At 38.3% G+C, this 18,101-nt stretch overlaps 1 protein-coding gene across 8 annotated transcripts in view; it reads left to right on the plus strand.

Moving 5' to 3' along the window:
• cfap20dc (CFAP20 domain containing) overlaps positions 1-16,450 on the plus strand; it is a 34,075-nt gene extending 17,625 nt beyond the window's left edge. For 6 of the 8 annotated variants that reach the window (XM_071494637.1, XM_071494639.1, XM_071494640.1 and 3 more), the window contains 7 exons: positions 1,324-1,563; positions 6,301-6,362; positions 10,246-10,340; positions 11,224-13,053; positions 14,437-14,543; positions 14,642-14,753; positions 14,880-16,450. In XM_071494637.1, coding sequence (XP_071350738.1) covers positions 1,324-1,563; positions 6,301-6,362; positions 10,246-10,340; positions 11,224-11,345 — 519 coding nt within the window. In that variant the 3' untranslated portion in view covers positions 11,346-13,053; positions 14,437-14,543; positions 14,642-14,753; positions 14,880-16,450. Of the gene's footprint in view, positions 1-1,323; positions 1,564-4,917; positions 6,280-6,300; positions 6,363-10,245; positions 10,341-11,223; positions 13,054-14,436; positions 14,544-14,641; positions 14,754-14,879 lie in introns of those variants that run through there. The other 2 variants (XM_071494644.1, XM_071494643.1) reach the window with 2 other exon arrangements.
• Positions 16,451-18,101: the final 1,651 nt, after the last annotated feature.

An 18,101-nucleotide genomic window follows, 5' to 3' on the forward strand; every position in this document is an offset into this window, starting at 1 on the left:
TTTGATGCCACATTACATTGTCATTGAAGATATTGCAGATTGGGAAAACCTCTCATTATGTTAACACTCACAAAGCTAACATTCTCATTATTGCACAGATGTGATAACAGTCTAACAAGATGTGAAAACAAGCTTGACCTCCCAACAAACACCTTCTACATTTGCAATAGCGATCTGTTTTTTTCAGTTTTATCCACAATGATTTCTGATATACAAATCTGGCAGCAGCATTAAGGAAAAGAGCAAAAGCAGGGTGTTTATGTCACAAGAACTTCACATTGCTGTTGTCTGTAAGTCCAATCTATAAAACTATAAACATTACTAATAAAATAATATTTTAATCAACTAACTGTTAGGTGAAAGGGGTCGCTTGTAGTCCTAAAATCGAGGAGAATTACCTTGGCAGCTCTACAGAGAGTTTTGGTCTTTTTTAGCTACAAATTTACTACTGTATTATAGTTAATGTCATTGCATCCCAAAGTCTTCAGCGCATAGTTTACAGTTGAAATTATATTGATATTTAGTTGGGATGTGTAGACTTAAGGCCTCGTGTGAAATTTGTATTAAAAAGCTCTCATGGTATTCTGTCTAGCTGTTTCTCTATGTGTATAGAAATGTGAGATCACTGCTGATTTGGACAGCTGAAGAGAACTGGTGAAAATGTTTGTACTGCCTGCCTGAGAGGGATCAGACTATGGTCTGTTACAAATTGAGGTAGGCCTCTTCTCCAGTTGAAAAGATTCAGGATCAGAGGATAGTCAACTGGAGCGATCACAGGGCCTGAAGGGAGATCTGTCACTTGGCTGTTGCTTTCTGCGTTTACACAACTCACTGCTGAGACATATCCCAGCATCCTTCATCAGTGCAGCTCCTGACTACTGATTTGTGCCGACTCTAGCAGACAGCATGCAGTGAAAGCTTTGACTGAAAGGTTGTCAGAGAAATATGACATGGAGTTTGTTTCCCTCCCTGCAGCCCTGGTTTATTGACTGCCATTGATTTAACACCATGGCAACACCAGACTTCCTTGCACTTTGTCAGACGAATCAAGTTAGCATAGCACTCTCTTAAACCAATAGATCCACAGTTAAAAGACATTTCCTCAGAGGGTCAAATCAATGGCTTACGTCCAGCACTACCTTGAGCTCTGTCTGGAAATACTGTCTGTTGTTCTAAGACTTACACTAGTTTGTTGGCTGCACAAAACATTTAGTCAGTTTTGTGGATTTAGTTTATATGTGTGGCTGTAACTAAGTGTAAAGTATTGTCTTTTGGTTTGCTTCCAGATAAGTAATCGTTGTTTTATGGATGATTGTTTTAAAGGAAGAAGAAGACAAGAAACTGGAGCCTGTTGATACCAGTCATTACGACTTACACCTGCTTGGCAGTCTAAGGATGCATGGGGATGATGATGAGGAGCTTCGAATGCTGGCAAGCCTAAAAAGGGAGCAGGAGGAAGATGAGTGTAGCGCCTCAGGCCTGAGTGCATCTCAGATCCACCAGTGTAATGTCAGCATCAGTATGAGCAGTGACGACACCTCGACTTGGACCCACTTCTCTATGGTCTGTGCTATCATACTCTGCTACATTTGATCTTTCACTGCTGATGCATCATTAACAAGCAACATACATGCAGCTTAACTACAAATTACAATCATTAGTAGGTTGTTCCTCTTTCTAGCTCCGTCTGGAATAATTTCTGTGACCCTCACTGAACCTCACCTGCTAATTTCCATTTCAAGCCTCTAACTTATGCTACCAGAAAGTGCTAATGCACCTCTTTCTCCAGTGTGTTTTCTGCATTACAAAAGATTATGGAGATAGAAACACTTTAATTGGCCTCTTACAGCTTTTAAAAGTACACTGGCATAATATCCACAGTTCCCCCAGAGACTAAAAATTATTTAGGTCATTTGAAATTATCCCCAGAAGTCTTTTTAGAATTCAAAGATGGTATAGTTTGCTCTTGGCGATTGAAGGTCATTTAGATCTATGGTCCATTAGCATAAGCACATTGCACTTTTGAAGGGAGAACACTGCCCTTCTTGGCCCTACTGGGTCCACTGTAGGATCCCTGGTGAAAACAGTCATTAAAGATTCCTGAGTTATAGGCCTTACCATTTCTGTACATGCAGGTATCCGTTAATATACTGAGATTCAAGTAGAAGACAATGAATAGTGGTATTACCACAGGGATTATCATTTCATGGGTCCTTTTTGAGGACACAGTGATGTGGTCACCAATAAAAGTGTGTATCTTTAGACCTTAGAGTAGGTTCAGTTTTCTACAGGGACAGGATGAGACTTACATTTGACTTTATCAAACCCCGAGGTGATGTTTCTTGGATCAGCTGCAGTGCTTTACAATTCTAAATTCATATGGCAACAGCACCACCAACAGCATATTAAGAAAACACTTGTCAATAAAGAGAGAAAGAGAGATAGAGAGATGTTTAAGCAAGATACCCACCATAACAAATTTTTTCAAATACAAATATAGTCATGGTGACATTGTGACAAATAAAACTGCAAAAATGGCCCAATAAATGTCTGTCATAGATGAAAACAAGAGGCAATTATGGGGCCGGGGAAGAGAACAGTTACTGTCTGGTGCTGAGACTGAAACTGACTAGCCATTTCTTGTCTCTGGATGTTGTGATTTGAGTGGTCCCTGCTGTTGACATCCATGCTGCTGCAGCTACTGAGCCAGCCTAGATGTAACTGTAGCCCCAGGCAATTGTGTGCTATATTTCAGTTACAAGGTTGAACACAATAGAATCTACTTGTAGATGTTTTATGATTCTGTGAAACTACATTTCAGATGGTTTGTTATGTAATCCTGGATTTGATACATATTCTCCCTGCGAGCTCTCATGGCAGAACTTATGACTTTTTTTCTCTTGGAACAAAATATCTGGGTACAGCTGCAAATGGCAATGAGTGAAACGCAGAACAAGAGAGCAAACACCCATGATCTTTACAGTATAGGATACTCATTTGCTCTTGGCTTGAAGGGTTCATTGTCTGCGTTCTGCTGATTTAGTGTCAGTTCCATGGACAACATGGAGATGGAGAAGTCAGATAGATGATTTTGACATAAAGATGAGCTACCAAATACTTCTAATGATGGGATGAAAAGTTTCAACCATATCATCATACCGTGTCGCAGCTGTGGCTAGAGGCATTATGTTTTTGGGTTGTCCTATTTCCCATTCTGGAAGTGATATCTCAGCAACACCTTGAGGGAATTTCCTTGGTACAAATGTTTACTTGGACTCAAAGGTAAACTTATAAGATTTTGGTGGTCAAAGGTCAAAGGATTTTGTACATAACTTAAGAATTGCGGTAATTAAGACACAAGTCCACACAAATGTCTTATAGGATAAAATTATGAAGTGATGACATTTTATATCCAAGTGGTCAAAGGTCAGTGTGACTTCATAATGTTCAGAGGCAGAGGCAAGAGATCAGTATGGGTGACTAAATCCAATTTTACTTACTTAGTTAATTCAAGGACTGATAGAATAGATAAGTGTCAGATTTAGTTTTCCATATAAAGATGATGACACAGTTCCTTTGTTGTCTAAAATTCTGCTAGTCAGTGTGTGTGCCAGAAGCTTTCACACGAGACTGTAGCATCATTCTATTACAAAAAGAGCAAGTTCAGGGGAGAAAACCAATTAGTTGATCTAGTTTTGATTCTAACTATTTTGTATGGAGTATGATGATAGTTTTCGTTGATTCTCACCCTTCAGGAGCAAACTGATGTAAATTTTGACCAAAAGTTCCCAAAGGGAGTGGTAAATAACATACCCTGTCATATACATTCAGACCAACATAGTCAATGTTCTGAGGAAGAATTAGTAATTGTAGAGTGAAACAACCTTAAACATGAATCAACATCATTCCTTTATTTTTCTTGTCACATCTAAATGACTTATACCCAGCAACAGTTATGTCTTCATTTGAAGACTGGCACTGAACCCAGGTTTCTGTAAGAATTAAAAAGTCTGGTGCAGTTTCACTTTATTAAACATGAATAAAGTCCATTTTTGGAAGAAAGCTTCTTATATTTTGGTGTCCAAGATGTCTTAAATTCAAGGGAAAATTAATAATATCAGATGTGTTAGGAGATTAAATAATATTAGGAGGAGGAGTTGTGAAAGTAATTTTGCCAGGGCTGTTGCACAATGGGGCATAAACAATTGGAAGTGCATACACAGAAGAAAAAGAAGGAAAACAGGCAGTAGAGTGGAGCTGATCCACCAGCCGTTACCTGGTATCTGCGTGATAAATAGGTCAGGAAGATGGATGTTAAAAAGACATCATATTGCACCAGCAGCGTTTGGTATCTTTGCCAAGCAGGTGAGTGGCGTCCAGAAATGCTACGCAGCGCAATTTTATAACCACATCTTTTGAACCAAAGGTTTCTGCTGAATTTTGTGTTTCCAGAACAGAGGGCCGGCAAAGCGCCAGAAATAATAGGGTCTAAAGCAATGTCGATCAGAGTTTTCTGATTGTTGTAGCGTCATTTCACCCAATGTGGAGGGTTCAGGACCCAGGCTTAGCCATACCTGGTTATTACCTGACCTCTGAGCTAACTAATAGGAAACTGTAGAGCGGGTAGTGTTTCAGGCAAGTCATCACACTAACTCTGCAGCAATAGGCAGATTGTGGTGCAATAGGCAGCACCACATTTTGCCTGGATCAAGCGATGATGTCTGTTCAAAATAAGTGATGTACCACAGCTAACACCTGATGTACTTTTAATTCTTTTAGACCTAAGTGGTCCCTTTGAAAGTGTGGTTCATGCATGTTTAAATTACCATTGGAGGCACTGGGTTTAATATAACAGATATAGTACAGAAATGGTTCAGCGACTATCTCCTAAATATAATTTTCTCCATCACCCCACAGGTCGTCACCATCATCATCAGTGCTCATTACCTGCAGAATTCCACAGGGTGCAATTTTAGGTCCCGACTTATTTTTAGAAGAGGATTACCCAAAGAAGACACTGCAGCACACAGATAGCTAAAATTTACTTAAGCAAAGCAAGCACTGCAGCTACAACACAACTGCTTCTTCATCAAAGTCATGCAATGTAATAGCCTTTAAACAGGCCCTAGGCTTAAAAAGCCTCCTGAGGCTATAATATGGTTTTTAGCTTTGACAAGATGGAGATGGTAATGCTCTTGTGTTTCTCACAGCTGAGTGTAAGTGAAACCATTCCTATCTTCTACCTCTAATTATACCTCAGTTGAAAGTATCTCTACTCACAGCTCACAAAGAATGTAACTGTTTCTTTAATGGCCCCAATCACAAATATAACACAAGTCCAATCATTTTTTGTCCTTGCGACTTGCTGTTTTCTCCATTTTTTATTTTGTTTGTTTTTCTCTTTTTGTTTGCCAGAAGGGCGTAGATCTGTAATACCTAATTTTTTGTCAGTTAGCTTGGCACACAACATAGAAAGGGACTCTTTGCCCCAACCTGAGAAGGCTGCACATGGATTTCCATAAACTGTACACACGTGAAGCATAATTTGTGGTTTTGCTGAAGTTTTTGTTTGTAATCATTTTCCTTGTCTAGCTCAGGTTTGATCGTGCACCTTTGTTAATGTGCATCTGTAAATTTCAGTAAGACATGGTATGCAATATTGGGCAACTGAGTTGATGTTCTGGACAGTGATCTCTCCATAAAAGCCATGTTTCTCCTCACCCTCCATTTATACCAGAGTGATCATTGGTAAAAAGACAAAAATTATGTAGTGACATGATGACACAGTCGACTTCTCCAGCAGCAGATCTGTTTATGCATCAGCATAGCCATAAATAGAAACTGAAATTCATATGTCTCTGTGTGACAGTCTTCAGCTTGCAACGTGTGGTGGAAGGGCAGGAATGCAGGAATTGCCTTTACGCTGAATGACAAAATGCCCCGTGTCCACATCAGTGATAAAATGCCCTGTGATACTTTATCAGTTAAAAAAATACACAATTTCTGGTGAGAGACAACCATCGTTTATCAGGCAATCAAACTTCAATAGTAGTGTGATAGTGGGCAGTACTGAATGAAATAGTTTTTTCAGAAGGTGAAAGACATTTTAGTCTTGATGTGTTGTGATTGTACATCTTATTCTTTCAATGTCTAATAGATCACACTGTGATCTTCTAAACTTAATGGCAATGACTAAATAATACTAATCATTTTTGGGAACATTTTGTGAGTACTTGAATTATGAATATTTGGTGGCATTTTAACACATTCTTTTATTTTTTCCATCAATTACTGCTCCAGCCAGCTAATCAGGGTCACCACTATCAGAATGAAATAAACCCCCTCCTACACTCAAACCCCAGGTAAGCAACCTCGTGTGACAGACTCACTTTACCAAGCTCCATTTTTGCAAATTCACATTAAAATCTACACTACAAGTCAGACAAAGTAGCCATAGAGTAGTCCAAGAGTAGAAACAAAACTGCATTTTATGTTAATGTTTTACACATTTTTATGTGACGTGCTTGAAATTGCAATGTAATGCCTGACAAAAATTCACTTGTGTAACCTGTATTTGTATTTGGTGGCTTGTACGTAAAACACACCCTGATATTCATGATCAGATGGTAACCAGTGACTACAGTATTAGAACTAAATGTCAACTGTCAGACAGATATGCAGATGGGGGCTTATCTCACTCACAGATGAGTACAAATAAATAGAGAATGTGCCAGGCACATTTTCTTCTCCCTTAACTGCTGTTGTTAGTTTCACAAGTGCTAATTATTTTTCACTTATTATTGTGCTTGTCAGATTCATCACTGGCAACTTTTTATTGGCACTTTTTACCTTGGCACTACATAATTAATGTTAGACATCAAGGCCTTCGTTCTCATCTTTAAAAAGCATCAGAAAGCGAGGTTACGTCTTACGGTTTAGCACTTGCAGCAGCCATACAGGGAGAAATCCATCATTGATGAAGCGAAGGTCAATTTCTGCAAAGAAGGAGCCTCAGTATTCCCAATACAAAACATCTACAAGACATGTTCCACCTTGTTTTACCTACCTATTGGTTAAAGCCTGAGTGAAAGTTAAAGTTCTAACCCAAAAAGTCCATTCATTCATCAATGAGTGGACTTATTTAACTGGAGGAAGCAGAAGAATTTACACCTGCTATTTTTCATATTTGGCGAAGTGTATCCAAATTAAATTTCAGGCATATACAATGCTGAGAAGAAAAGATACAGTATTATGTAGCAGAAAGCCAAGGAAACCACTAAATGAGAGGTTGAAAAAATGAAATGAGAGAAAGCAGGCATAACGTAATCAGAAAATTTTGAAAATAAACTTTGATGTGTGTTGAACAGTACATATTGTTGTTATGTGGTATCTGAGAGCGGAATTTTTTTCTTAAATGGAAGTTAAATGGGCTTCATAGTTGCAAGATGAAATCAAATTACGCACAATGTAACCCTCACTGACTTTTAAATCAGATCAGTTTTTTTTTTTGTAATGTTTCCTGAAGAGAAAATATATTAAGAGTTAAGGCTCATGTCAAATAGCTCTTAGAGGCAGATTCAATATGTAAAAGAAACTCTCTGCTGAAATACCCCCAATGCTAATATTAATTATACAATACCACAGATTAACATTGGGAGCATGGTAGAGTATATAGTGCAATCACATTAACTGAATTCTGGGCAGTGTCTAAGGCTGTTTAAATCATTGCATATCCATATCAAGACCCAAGCATGGCTGTGTACAGATAAATCCAGTTCTCCTCCGGGGGTTCTGGAGACCCCACACAGCCCCACCACCCGCTAATGCAGAGCCCTGTCTCTGCATATCTCCATCTCGTTGTGGGTGTACACAAGCACGCGGCATGTTACAAAAGACGACAAAGGGATTGCATCATAGTTCCGCTACTGAAATTATGCAACCACCTCTTCTCTAACACTTTTGACTTATTGATGAAAAGCAAGGTAGCCTGGCGTGAACATGTGTAGACTTGCATGTATTTAAATATTTTAAATAAACGTATGAGGTGTTGTCATTTAAAAGTGTGTCATTGTTTAATGTAATACATTTGATGGACAGCAGGAGCAATTTTTGCTTCTTTTTTTTTTTTCTTACATATTTCAGTGCTAACGTGTCTTTGGGCTTTTTAAATATTCAATGAGGTTATGCTGTTTGATTGAGAGTCCACTCAAATGAATATTGCTATTGACAGACACCTCAAACACGTCTTACACAGCTCTACGGCATCCGCAGCTGTACTTCTGAAATTAGACTTCGAAGCAAGGCTTGATTTACATATCGAAGAGCAGCTGCACAGGATTTGTCGTTGTTTTCTTTCTTTTCTTTTAGGCATTACATTCTGAGAGACACCCTTACAGTGAGTTGTATCGTGGTGCTTTTGGAGTATCCTGGCACCACTGCAAGGCTTCCTCGCCACTGAGCAGCTAAAATGCTCCAGTTACATTGCTTAATGTTGCCAAGGCTTTTCTAGCATTTTTAACATGTTTCTTTGCGTGAGATACTTGTGTCTTACTTTAGCTGGCATAGCAAATATGAAACCAAGGATCGGGCTGTCAGAGAGACCTTGAGTGGCAATAGAAATTGTTCTATTATAAAGACTATTGTGAACTTCAGTACAACTGCCGGGGTGTCAGACAAACAGAACTGCCTTGGTAGTGCGTCACTGAGAGATATTTGTAAAGCTTAATTTCAATATACTTCACCACTGAGCAGCAACAGTGTACTTCCTCAAATTAAATCAAACTAATGTATTCCCTTTATCACAGGTTCTTCCATATCTGGGTTATAATGACTTCAAAATCTAAGAATTTAATCACTCTCACCAAGTCCTTAACAATTTGAAGTCCAATTTACAGCTCTGCAGCAGAGGCCCTTGTCCTTGAAAATTGCTTCCATTAACTTTTGTATGATGTTCCTGCCTATCACGCAGTCAAAGGGGTGTTAAAGTGGGGTAAATGCCTTTGTTAGAATGAAAAATCAGAGCCTCGACAAAGATAATGTGCCACATCACTGTGGGAGTATACAGTTAGGAAACAGGAATTCATTTCTAAAATGAATGGAAAGATCTCACAAAAATGAAGCCATGTTAATTTTTGCATTGTTTTTTTTTTTTTTTTTTTTTTGATAACTGTAGTGCTTAAACATTTACAGTATTTGTAAGCATTTTTCAGATTTTTCAGATTTTTCAGATATACTATCACAGCACTTTTAGGTGCCATTGCCATCTTTGGTATATTTATTTCACTGCTGCAGTTAGTTCCAGATACCACATCACTAAAGGCAGATATGCCTACATTGTCATAGTATTTACTGTAAAATTGACAACAAAGATAAACCATTAAAGCCACATTCTATTGAATCTACAAAGGTAATCAGAGATGATGAATGTGAATCTTTTGAATGTGGCCTGCTGAAAGTATTAACATGGCAAGATTTTGTCAACAGTGCATGTGCTTAGTGAACATTTAGTAAATGTGGTTTGTTTTCAGAGAGAGTGACATTATCAGTCATTGCGGTTCTTAATGGAAACACAGACATGCAGAGATGAATATTTGAATTGCCTGCTCTTGACTGAATGTTGTACATTTCAGTTCCTCATTAAATATGCCATGATGTGCTCTTATGAGATGTTATGTCCAGAGGCAGAAGATGTAAACGGATAATTGTGCAGCTGATGTATAGTCTAAAATGATTATGCGTTCTGTTTAACAAATGAATCTTGCAGTGCTTTCAAGTAATAATTCATCTTGTGGCACTTTTTTTCTGTTGCTCTAATGTGTTGCTCGTTCCTAAAAGAGCAGTGCCTTCATTTACTGAAAAATGAGTGATGTATAGTGGGAGCCTGTGTGCATCTCAGATGGGGAAGACAAACTCATTTAGAGAGAAAGGAAGTCTTGCTGTTACCGACACAGGCAAGGTTAAGACCCCTACTCAGGGCCAGAATGTGGACACTTGGAAGTCGCAGCTTGAGTCTGGATCTAATAAATGATCCTTCAGGTAAAACTGTGAGGCTGAGCGGCTAAGTGCGCAGGAGAAGCAGCTCAAGGACAATGGAAGCTTAGATGGGCTTTTGAGAGCACACGATGATGGGACTTCATTGTTAAAATGTCATATAGCGGCAGTTTGATGTGCAGGGTACAGAAGTAGGATGGCGAGTGTAATGGCATGTGTTGTCATGACTTTGTGCATGTATGGTCTTTTCCCTAGGGAGTGGATGGACGTGCTCAGCCCTCCTATTATGCCTCCCAGCCCGCGGAGAAGGTCAAAGAACACATGGAACAACAGGGAGAATCAAGTCGGAGGTAAAGTAACCTTAGTTTTAGTCCTTTTGCTTCCAGACACTCTATTGTGTCCTTTGAAGTCAGGAAGACGGCAAACAATCCAGTGTTTTAACGCCACACTAATTGCACAAATGCATACATGTAATGGAAACATTCAGTAGTGTCAGAGCTTACAACACTGTTAAGTTTCCACCAAAGACTGCACAAAGCGAGATGGGAAAGCGTGTGAAACTGCACCTAATTAAGAGTAAAAAACCCAGGAGAGTGGAGCTCTCTGTCCTCCACATAACTCCATAGGTCAAAAGAGACAGGCTCATTACAGGTCCGTACCCCCTAGACACATCGACAAGGTTAATTGATGAAACCTTTCCAGTTTACAACATCATTTTAAAACCTCTTACACAATGTGTCTTATAATTAGTTTTCATTATCGTCGCCCAAGTTCTGATAAGATAAAATGTTCCTCTTGGAGCATTCCATAACCTTTTTAGCATTTAACTGCCTGTCAGTTTAACAACTAAATTCTCATGCTTTAAAGTAGTGGGGATTACAGGGAATCTCTTTACAGCTCCATAATGTGGTACTGGGTCTGAGTGTCCTAGGTCTTGATTGATGAGAGAAAAAATGGCAGCGACAGAAAACTTCTAAATCCACCTCCAGTCTGAAGGTCACCTTACTATACGCGCTCCTCATTTTATTCCAGAATCAGCTGATAGAGAAGGCTCTTTATCATGTCTGGCATGGTTTTGCTGCTATCCATAAAAATACAATATACAAATTTAATGTATGTATTTTTTTTATCTGTACAAACTTCATTTATTTGAAATGCTATCACACTGCTTGCTATGTAGTTTTCAACATTTACTTCCTGGTGTTGCTGAGTGACTTTCTGGCATTATTTCAGGAGGGGCGGATGAGTCTCTGAATGAAGAGGGGGAAGAGGACGAGTATTTGAATCTGCTCTATGATCCTTGCCTGAACTGCTACTTTGATCCAAAGACGGGGAAGTACTATGAACTAGCTTGACTCAAAGCTCAAGAGAATCAGAATTAATAAATCACATGTCATTGACTTTTGGTTAAATGGCTTCAGGATTTTTTTTGAGGCTTAGCTTATTGATCAGTAGTGAATATCCCATTCACAAGAACCTTTTCATGCTTTTTGGGAGGAACTAACAGGAGCTTTGAGTCACTATATGTAGTGTCATGTTAGTGAGTAAGGGAGTGGGACTCAATTAATCAGATAAAAGCTTTTTGCAAGAATTGGAGTTGTTGCACATTCACTTGCACATCTGATGGTAAAAAGTCTTTTCAGTTTTGCCCATCAAGTTAATATGTAAGCCCTCTGATAGAACATCCTAGAGCCGTCTTTTCATTAAGACGATTTCTGACATTTAAGTTTTCCTCTGGATAAGTATTACGCTATAAGACCATTTTGTTCTTTATCATAATTTCATCATTGATGCCTGTGTATATATTGTTTTAATTAAATTGAAATTGAAACGGCAGTGGTTCTCATTTCTTCTTCCTGTGTTTACCTCAGTTTTAATTAAGTGCAGCAGTCGGACAGAGCTCTACTCACCTGTGTTCAATAGCCCAAAAAGCGAAAGGGAAGAAAGAACATGACTTTTTTGAAGGCATTTCAAATGTTTATTCCTCTTTTACAATTCACTTGTTGTAATAATTGTGTTCACAAATGAACCTGTAGCTATGTTTTTTGTTGTTTTTTTTTAAAGTAAATGTAGCCAGCAGTAACAACAGACGGGGAGCTCATGGGGCTGGCAGGTCTTTTCATCAGTCTTGCCAAAACACTGATAACACCTGATGAGCAGCTGATACAAGACTGATTCATCATTTGCAGCTTGAGACGAGTTGTTGCTTCTCAATGAAAGGCAGAAATCAATCAAAAGGGGAAAATAACAACATGCATTTATCACATTGTGATTCCCAGTAGTTTTAATAAAAGAATACCTCAGCTGGATCCATGACCGACCATTCAGTTGGCCCAGCAAGTCAACGAAATGTGTTCATTATTTGAGCAAGCCAGCTTATAAATGTGTTCAACAAACACAAGCTTGACAAACATTGCGTCTTATAAGGTGTGTTTCCAATTACAGTATAATGCATGCCTTACCAAAACAAGTGTTCAGCCACAGAAATCAAGAATTTGGATACAAATTATTTTAATATGCCAACAAAAAGTGGTCATAGAATCACAATCCTGTATTTTAAGCAGGATCTGAATGTTTTATCTTATAATACATGACTGACTGTACAAATGCAGGGTACGGGCTACTGTAGGACTTTTTCCATGGGGATTATCCATTGAAATGGGCTTTTCTAAAATAATAAAACCTATGTTGTCATCTGTGTTTTCACGCCGTTAAAAGAGGTTTATGTGCTCAGCAGAAAGCACAACCCTGAGCTCTGCTTTGAACGTCTCTCGCTGGAAGATCATGTGACCCCGACACTAAACACCACGGGATGTGTCCTGAAAGTGGGCGTGGAAACTGCCAGTCGCAACAGGTGAGACCAGGAAGTAAACAACTATGGCGTTTGGCCCGGTGCGGGTAGAGTCAAAAAGAAAACATTTGAATTAATTCATTTAAATGCCCCCCACCGACCCACCGACCTGGGGCTTAATCTTAATTAAGCAGAATGCACTGATCTCTTTTTCTGCATGATGAGAGCGGGCTAACCAGGCACTGAGGACCACAAGGATGTCATCAAAACAGGTAAATGCACTCGTAAAAGCCATATGGCAGTTAGATCCGTAGATATCCTGCTGTAATTATCATTGGTTCGCAGATATAATGAATGAAATACAAAGTTATCAAACTTGCCTGTTTATTACAACAAATCTGAACTTGTTGACACACGTGTTTTTAAGAGGGTCAATGATTTAAAAAAAAAAAAAATGCTTTCTTATTTATTTAATTCTGAAGATGTCACTTAGTGGGATGTTTATGACTAAGGCACTTTACAATACAACATTCACTTCAGACAAAGTGATGTTGCCAGGCTCAATCATCCTCTCATTGCACAATGCTCCTTTTTTTTGCAGATATAGCTGGAGTCCTTCAACTTACTAAACTCCCCTCACTTTAGGGTCATAATGCTAAAAACTAAGTGGAATGATACATCAATTCTCAAAAAGAAGAGCTGTCAAAATAATACTCCAGGTGTAGTTGACTTCAGGTTCATGTGTCTAAGTTAAGTTGTGATGTCTCTGCAGAGTGCTTGAAGAATTTGAAGGAAACAATACATTTTCACTTAATCTGACACTGAAATTTACCTTTCAACCGCAGAACCTGTTGTAATGTGTAATTTATCTAAAAAATAAAGTATCATATGGAAGGCCAAGAAATGATGCAGTCAAAGGAGTGCGATAAAGAAAAAAAGAGAGGACAACAAGATGAATGTGGAATTATAAAGAGGAATAAGTGAAAGAAAACATATGGAAATAAAGTATGGGAATATAAAGAGAAGAAATTAATAAAATAATGAATAAATGTATAGTATATTGGGGGAAAAGAATTGTGCTTAACCTCTCATATGTTCCAAATACTATGCGCGTTGATTAAGCAGAGGCAAAATAATATGAATATGTTAGCAGTGTGGTGATAAAACCTGTGTGACTACATAGTCATAGCTCATCACTGTTTCATTGTTTTTCACACATGACACCTGCTCACCTGTGTGATTATTTGTGTGATTAATTGCTCCTGTTGGATTGTTACTTTTTGGCCGCGCTCCATGTGAATCCGAATTACCGCTACAAAGACTAATGTTCTCACATTCTACTTCTCACATTATCTATGATCATATGAATAGCCCTAACTTTAGAGATATAGACTAGTGATCACAATTCTAACGTGAGTGATCACTGATTGTCAAAAATACTTCTGCTCAGCAAGAGATTTATACCCCTGCTGTTGAGCTTTTCGGTTGTACACCACTCCAACACTCTGATCCATAACACACCGCTGTTCAGCTGTCATATCTGCTGCTCATATTTCCTCTTTATCTAAGCAACACATCATGAACTGAGCTGTTGGGTTTATGGGCTCTTTAACTACCCCACTGTTAGCGCTTATTGGATTCATTTCTCTTTTTAGGCTGGGTTAAGGCTTCACCCTGGGATTATTGCATCAGTCATCTTCGTCTCAGTGGTGGCGATAGCTGCTCTTGTATTGATCATCCGAAAATACTGCTTCCCAGTCAAGTAAGCAAACTTTATTAATGAGCCTTAATGAGATTTATTCAAAATTCTCAGTGCAGTGAAAACACATCACCCCGGTCTGTCACATAACTTCATTTCAGTGAGGCGACATACAGATACTCACTGCTGAGGCGGATGGAAGATCAGGGTTCAGCGGTGACAGATGAGGATGGCGACAGGGGGCTGTGCACAGTGGGAGAGGAGTCAGACGAGGTCAGTGCTTCATGGCTTACCTGTTTGCAGCTTTCAAGTCATCTGCCCCACAGTACAAGTTGACACACCTGTAACCTTCCTCATCGCATCACATGCCATTTGTAACTTCCCTTTTTCTTGTGACAGGATCTTCTGGAATGAATTTCATATCAACAGGAGAAAAAAAAAAGAGTTCATTGTGGATGCATTGTGTGGTGAAGGGTTTGTTTGATTAATCATAATAATTTGGTCCATTCAGCATTAAGACAAGAAAAAGCCATACATTCTCACATATGAGAGGCTGGAATCAACAAATGGGTTTTTTTTTTCCTTGCACAATAATCTAAATGATTATTCAAATATCAAAATAGTTAGTGATACATTTTCAATCAGTTAATCAATGATCCAACTAGTTGCAGCTCTAGTGTGTGTTATGTTTCTGGATTTGCATTGATCGTCTGGTTTAAATTCTTGTTATCTTGAGTGTTAGCTCTTTGTGCTTAATGAGAAATATTGATCTTAATCTGCATTATCACTCACTCCTTTAAAGGGACACTTACCATCAAGGTCTTACACAGCCCATGAAAAGAGACTGGTGTTCTGGGTAATGCAGGATCCAGCATATCTCTGCCTCTGCTGCATCGATCTGAACCATTTCTTTTTTGTCATCTGCGTCTCAAAAGTCCCCCGGCCTTCTCAAAGTGCAAAACTAAATCACAGGAGAACCCTTTTAAAAAGACTTTTATTTTATTGTTGACTTTTTTCCATTCTGTACATTTACATAACACGACATGCAATTATGTTGTGTCAGATTGTGAACAATCTGCTATTATTGTTAGGCACAGAAAACACATTAACTTATGTAGAGATCAAAACAATTAAGTCGCCAGGTAATAATGTGGCGGCAGCAAGGTGAGAATTTGCTTAAATGTGGTTATATATACCTCAAACTAATAAATCGAAATGTAACAAAATGTTTTTATTGCAGCATTGTTTATGTACACCTTTCCATTTATTCACTGTTGATCAGACTGTCACCAGACACACGTGAGCATATAACATTATCCAGCAGTTAGGAAGTACGCAGTTGCCACAAAGCATCACATGGAGATTTGACATTTCAGATGTTTCAAACACCCTAACTGACTTGCAGCTAAAAATAGTCACACTAAGACACAGCTATCTACCAGCTGGCCTGTTCCCTTTGAAATCTGTTTCCCTTTTCATGCTCACATTAACCCGCTGAAGATAAATTTTGCTTTAGAGTTCAGAGTCCACTGACTCTTTAATGGACTCCTATGCTGAGTGATGTTGCATGATATGTTTTGACAGGGACATTTACCACAAAGCAAGAAAACAAAACAAAACAGCAACTCCACCTGCTAGGGAGCCGTCATTATGTGTCACAGGATGCCAGTGACAGCTCAAACTGATTAATCATTCATCATCAGAAATCATTTCCACTATGGTTTCTCTTTTAATTATTGCGACTATGATTAACAAATTGTGCAGTGAATTTTGTGGTCATCAGTCTCTTCTTGTTATCAGCTTGAAGTTCAAGTATTATTGAAAATTTTGCAAATATCTAATCAAAGTGTTTTCTTTACTGTTACTGATGGTGTGAATGATACTGATGACTAGTGTGTGTCATCTCTCATGTGTTATTGTTCATTTGAAAATGTATGATGGTAATTAAATATATTCATCCTGTGCACTCACTGATGTGCTTGGGTAGTCCTTCAGTCACTCTCTCTGTCTCCGCCCTCATGAAAACCTGAGCTCTACCAGGAAGAAAATCCGTAATTGTTATAATTACAATAAAGTAGAGCAAATTATGCCATTTGAAACCAGGTTTGTGTTGTTATTCCTGTCAAATTGAACAGGGATATTGTTTGCAAAAACAGAACAAAACATGGATTTATTTTTACACTGTTATTCAGTCCTTTCAATCTATGAATGCTTTATGTTCTACGTGATCGGTAAATGGTGCACAAAGACCCTCCGCTGGTTCTCTTTGGTATTACACCATGTAAGGAATTTGAAGCCGTAGACTGTCATAATGTAAAGCCCCTGATATGTAACAGCCTTGTGTTTAAACATGGAACATAATATGCGCTAATAATAAACTTACCAGTTATTTAGGTACACCCAGGTAAAACTTAATACAATTCAGCTCTGCACAGGCATGTTTCTGTTATTTAGTCTACCAGCATTGATATAAATGTGGAGGACAAAATAATGGAAACACACTGATATAATACAGTGAAACAGCACCACAAACTGCAGCCTCTTAATGAACATAATGCCTTCACCAGCATCTTTCTAAAACAGATTCAACAAAAGCTTAATATTATAACCTTCATGATTTATTACAGGGCTGTTGTATTACACTAAAGAACATGTAGCTAGTGATCAAAATTTTGGGAGACGTTCAGGTCATCTCACCTCCAACAAGGCAAAAAATTGCTTCCCCACTGATCCGCTGATGCATATTATATGCATGCTATTTATTGATTTATTTTTTTTTTGTATTTTTTTTTTGATAAAACAGTCCTCAGATTTCACACCCATGGCACATTTTTAACAGATGTGGAGTTCAGAGACATGGAGAATCTAATGTCAAGCTATACTGGAGGCTTGTGGAGGCCCAACACCTTACCAACAAATTCTGTGCTGGTTTTTCCTTTAATTTGTCCTCATCCCTTATCACCTGTTAAATTATATGACCATGACCGATTTACGGCTGGATTTGGCCACCATAACTCCATAAGCTAATAAAAATAATAAGAATAAGAATAGGGATAATAATAAGTTCATTACTGCCTACAAAATGTTGTTTTTGATCGGAGCTCTTCAGGCAGGTTAAAGTGTGGGCTCAGCCACTGCTCAAGGATCAGCAGGGCGGATGCTTGCTGACGCGAGGTTTGACCTCTGCTTTAAGGGATTACCATGCCTTTCCCCATTTAAACATCAGTAATCACTAATTCCTGTGCAAATAGGGTCTTAGCATGTAAATAGCCTAACCATCAGAAATATAGATTTAAATGTCTTATGTCTTGATCAAAACACCAAAACCCATTTTCTGTCTATTTATGACATCTTTCTTGTAATAGCTAAAATGAGGGGAACATTTTGTTTGATAAATTGGTTTCTCATCTGATTCTGTTGGGGTTTTATTTTCTCATCAGATCGTATGTTTGTATCTCTTTTCATTCTGTTTATTTGTTTTCAGTGAGGTTTTAGGTAAAATCCTCATTTAGTCTGAAACATTTAGCCTCAGACAATTAAGAATTATATACACACAGAAAAATCATGACCTAATGATTCTTTAAAGCTTTTTGTTTTCATTTGCAATTTGAAATGTGAGGT

The sequence above is a fragment of the Trachinotus anak genome, unplaced genomic scaffold (genome assembly GCF_046630095.1).
Source record: "Trachinotus anak isolate AG129_WGS33_773 ecotype Australia unplaced genomic scaffold, CSIRO_AGI_Tana_v1 ptg000013l, whole genome shotgun sequence".
NCBI classification, from domain to species: Eukaryota; Metazoa; Chordata; class Actinopteri; order Carangiformes; family Carangidae; genus Trachinotus; species Trachinotus anak.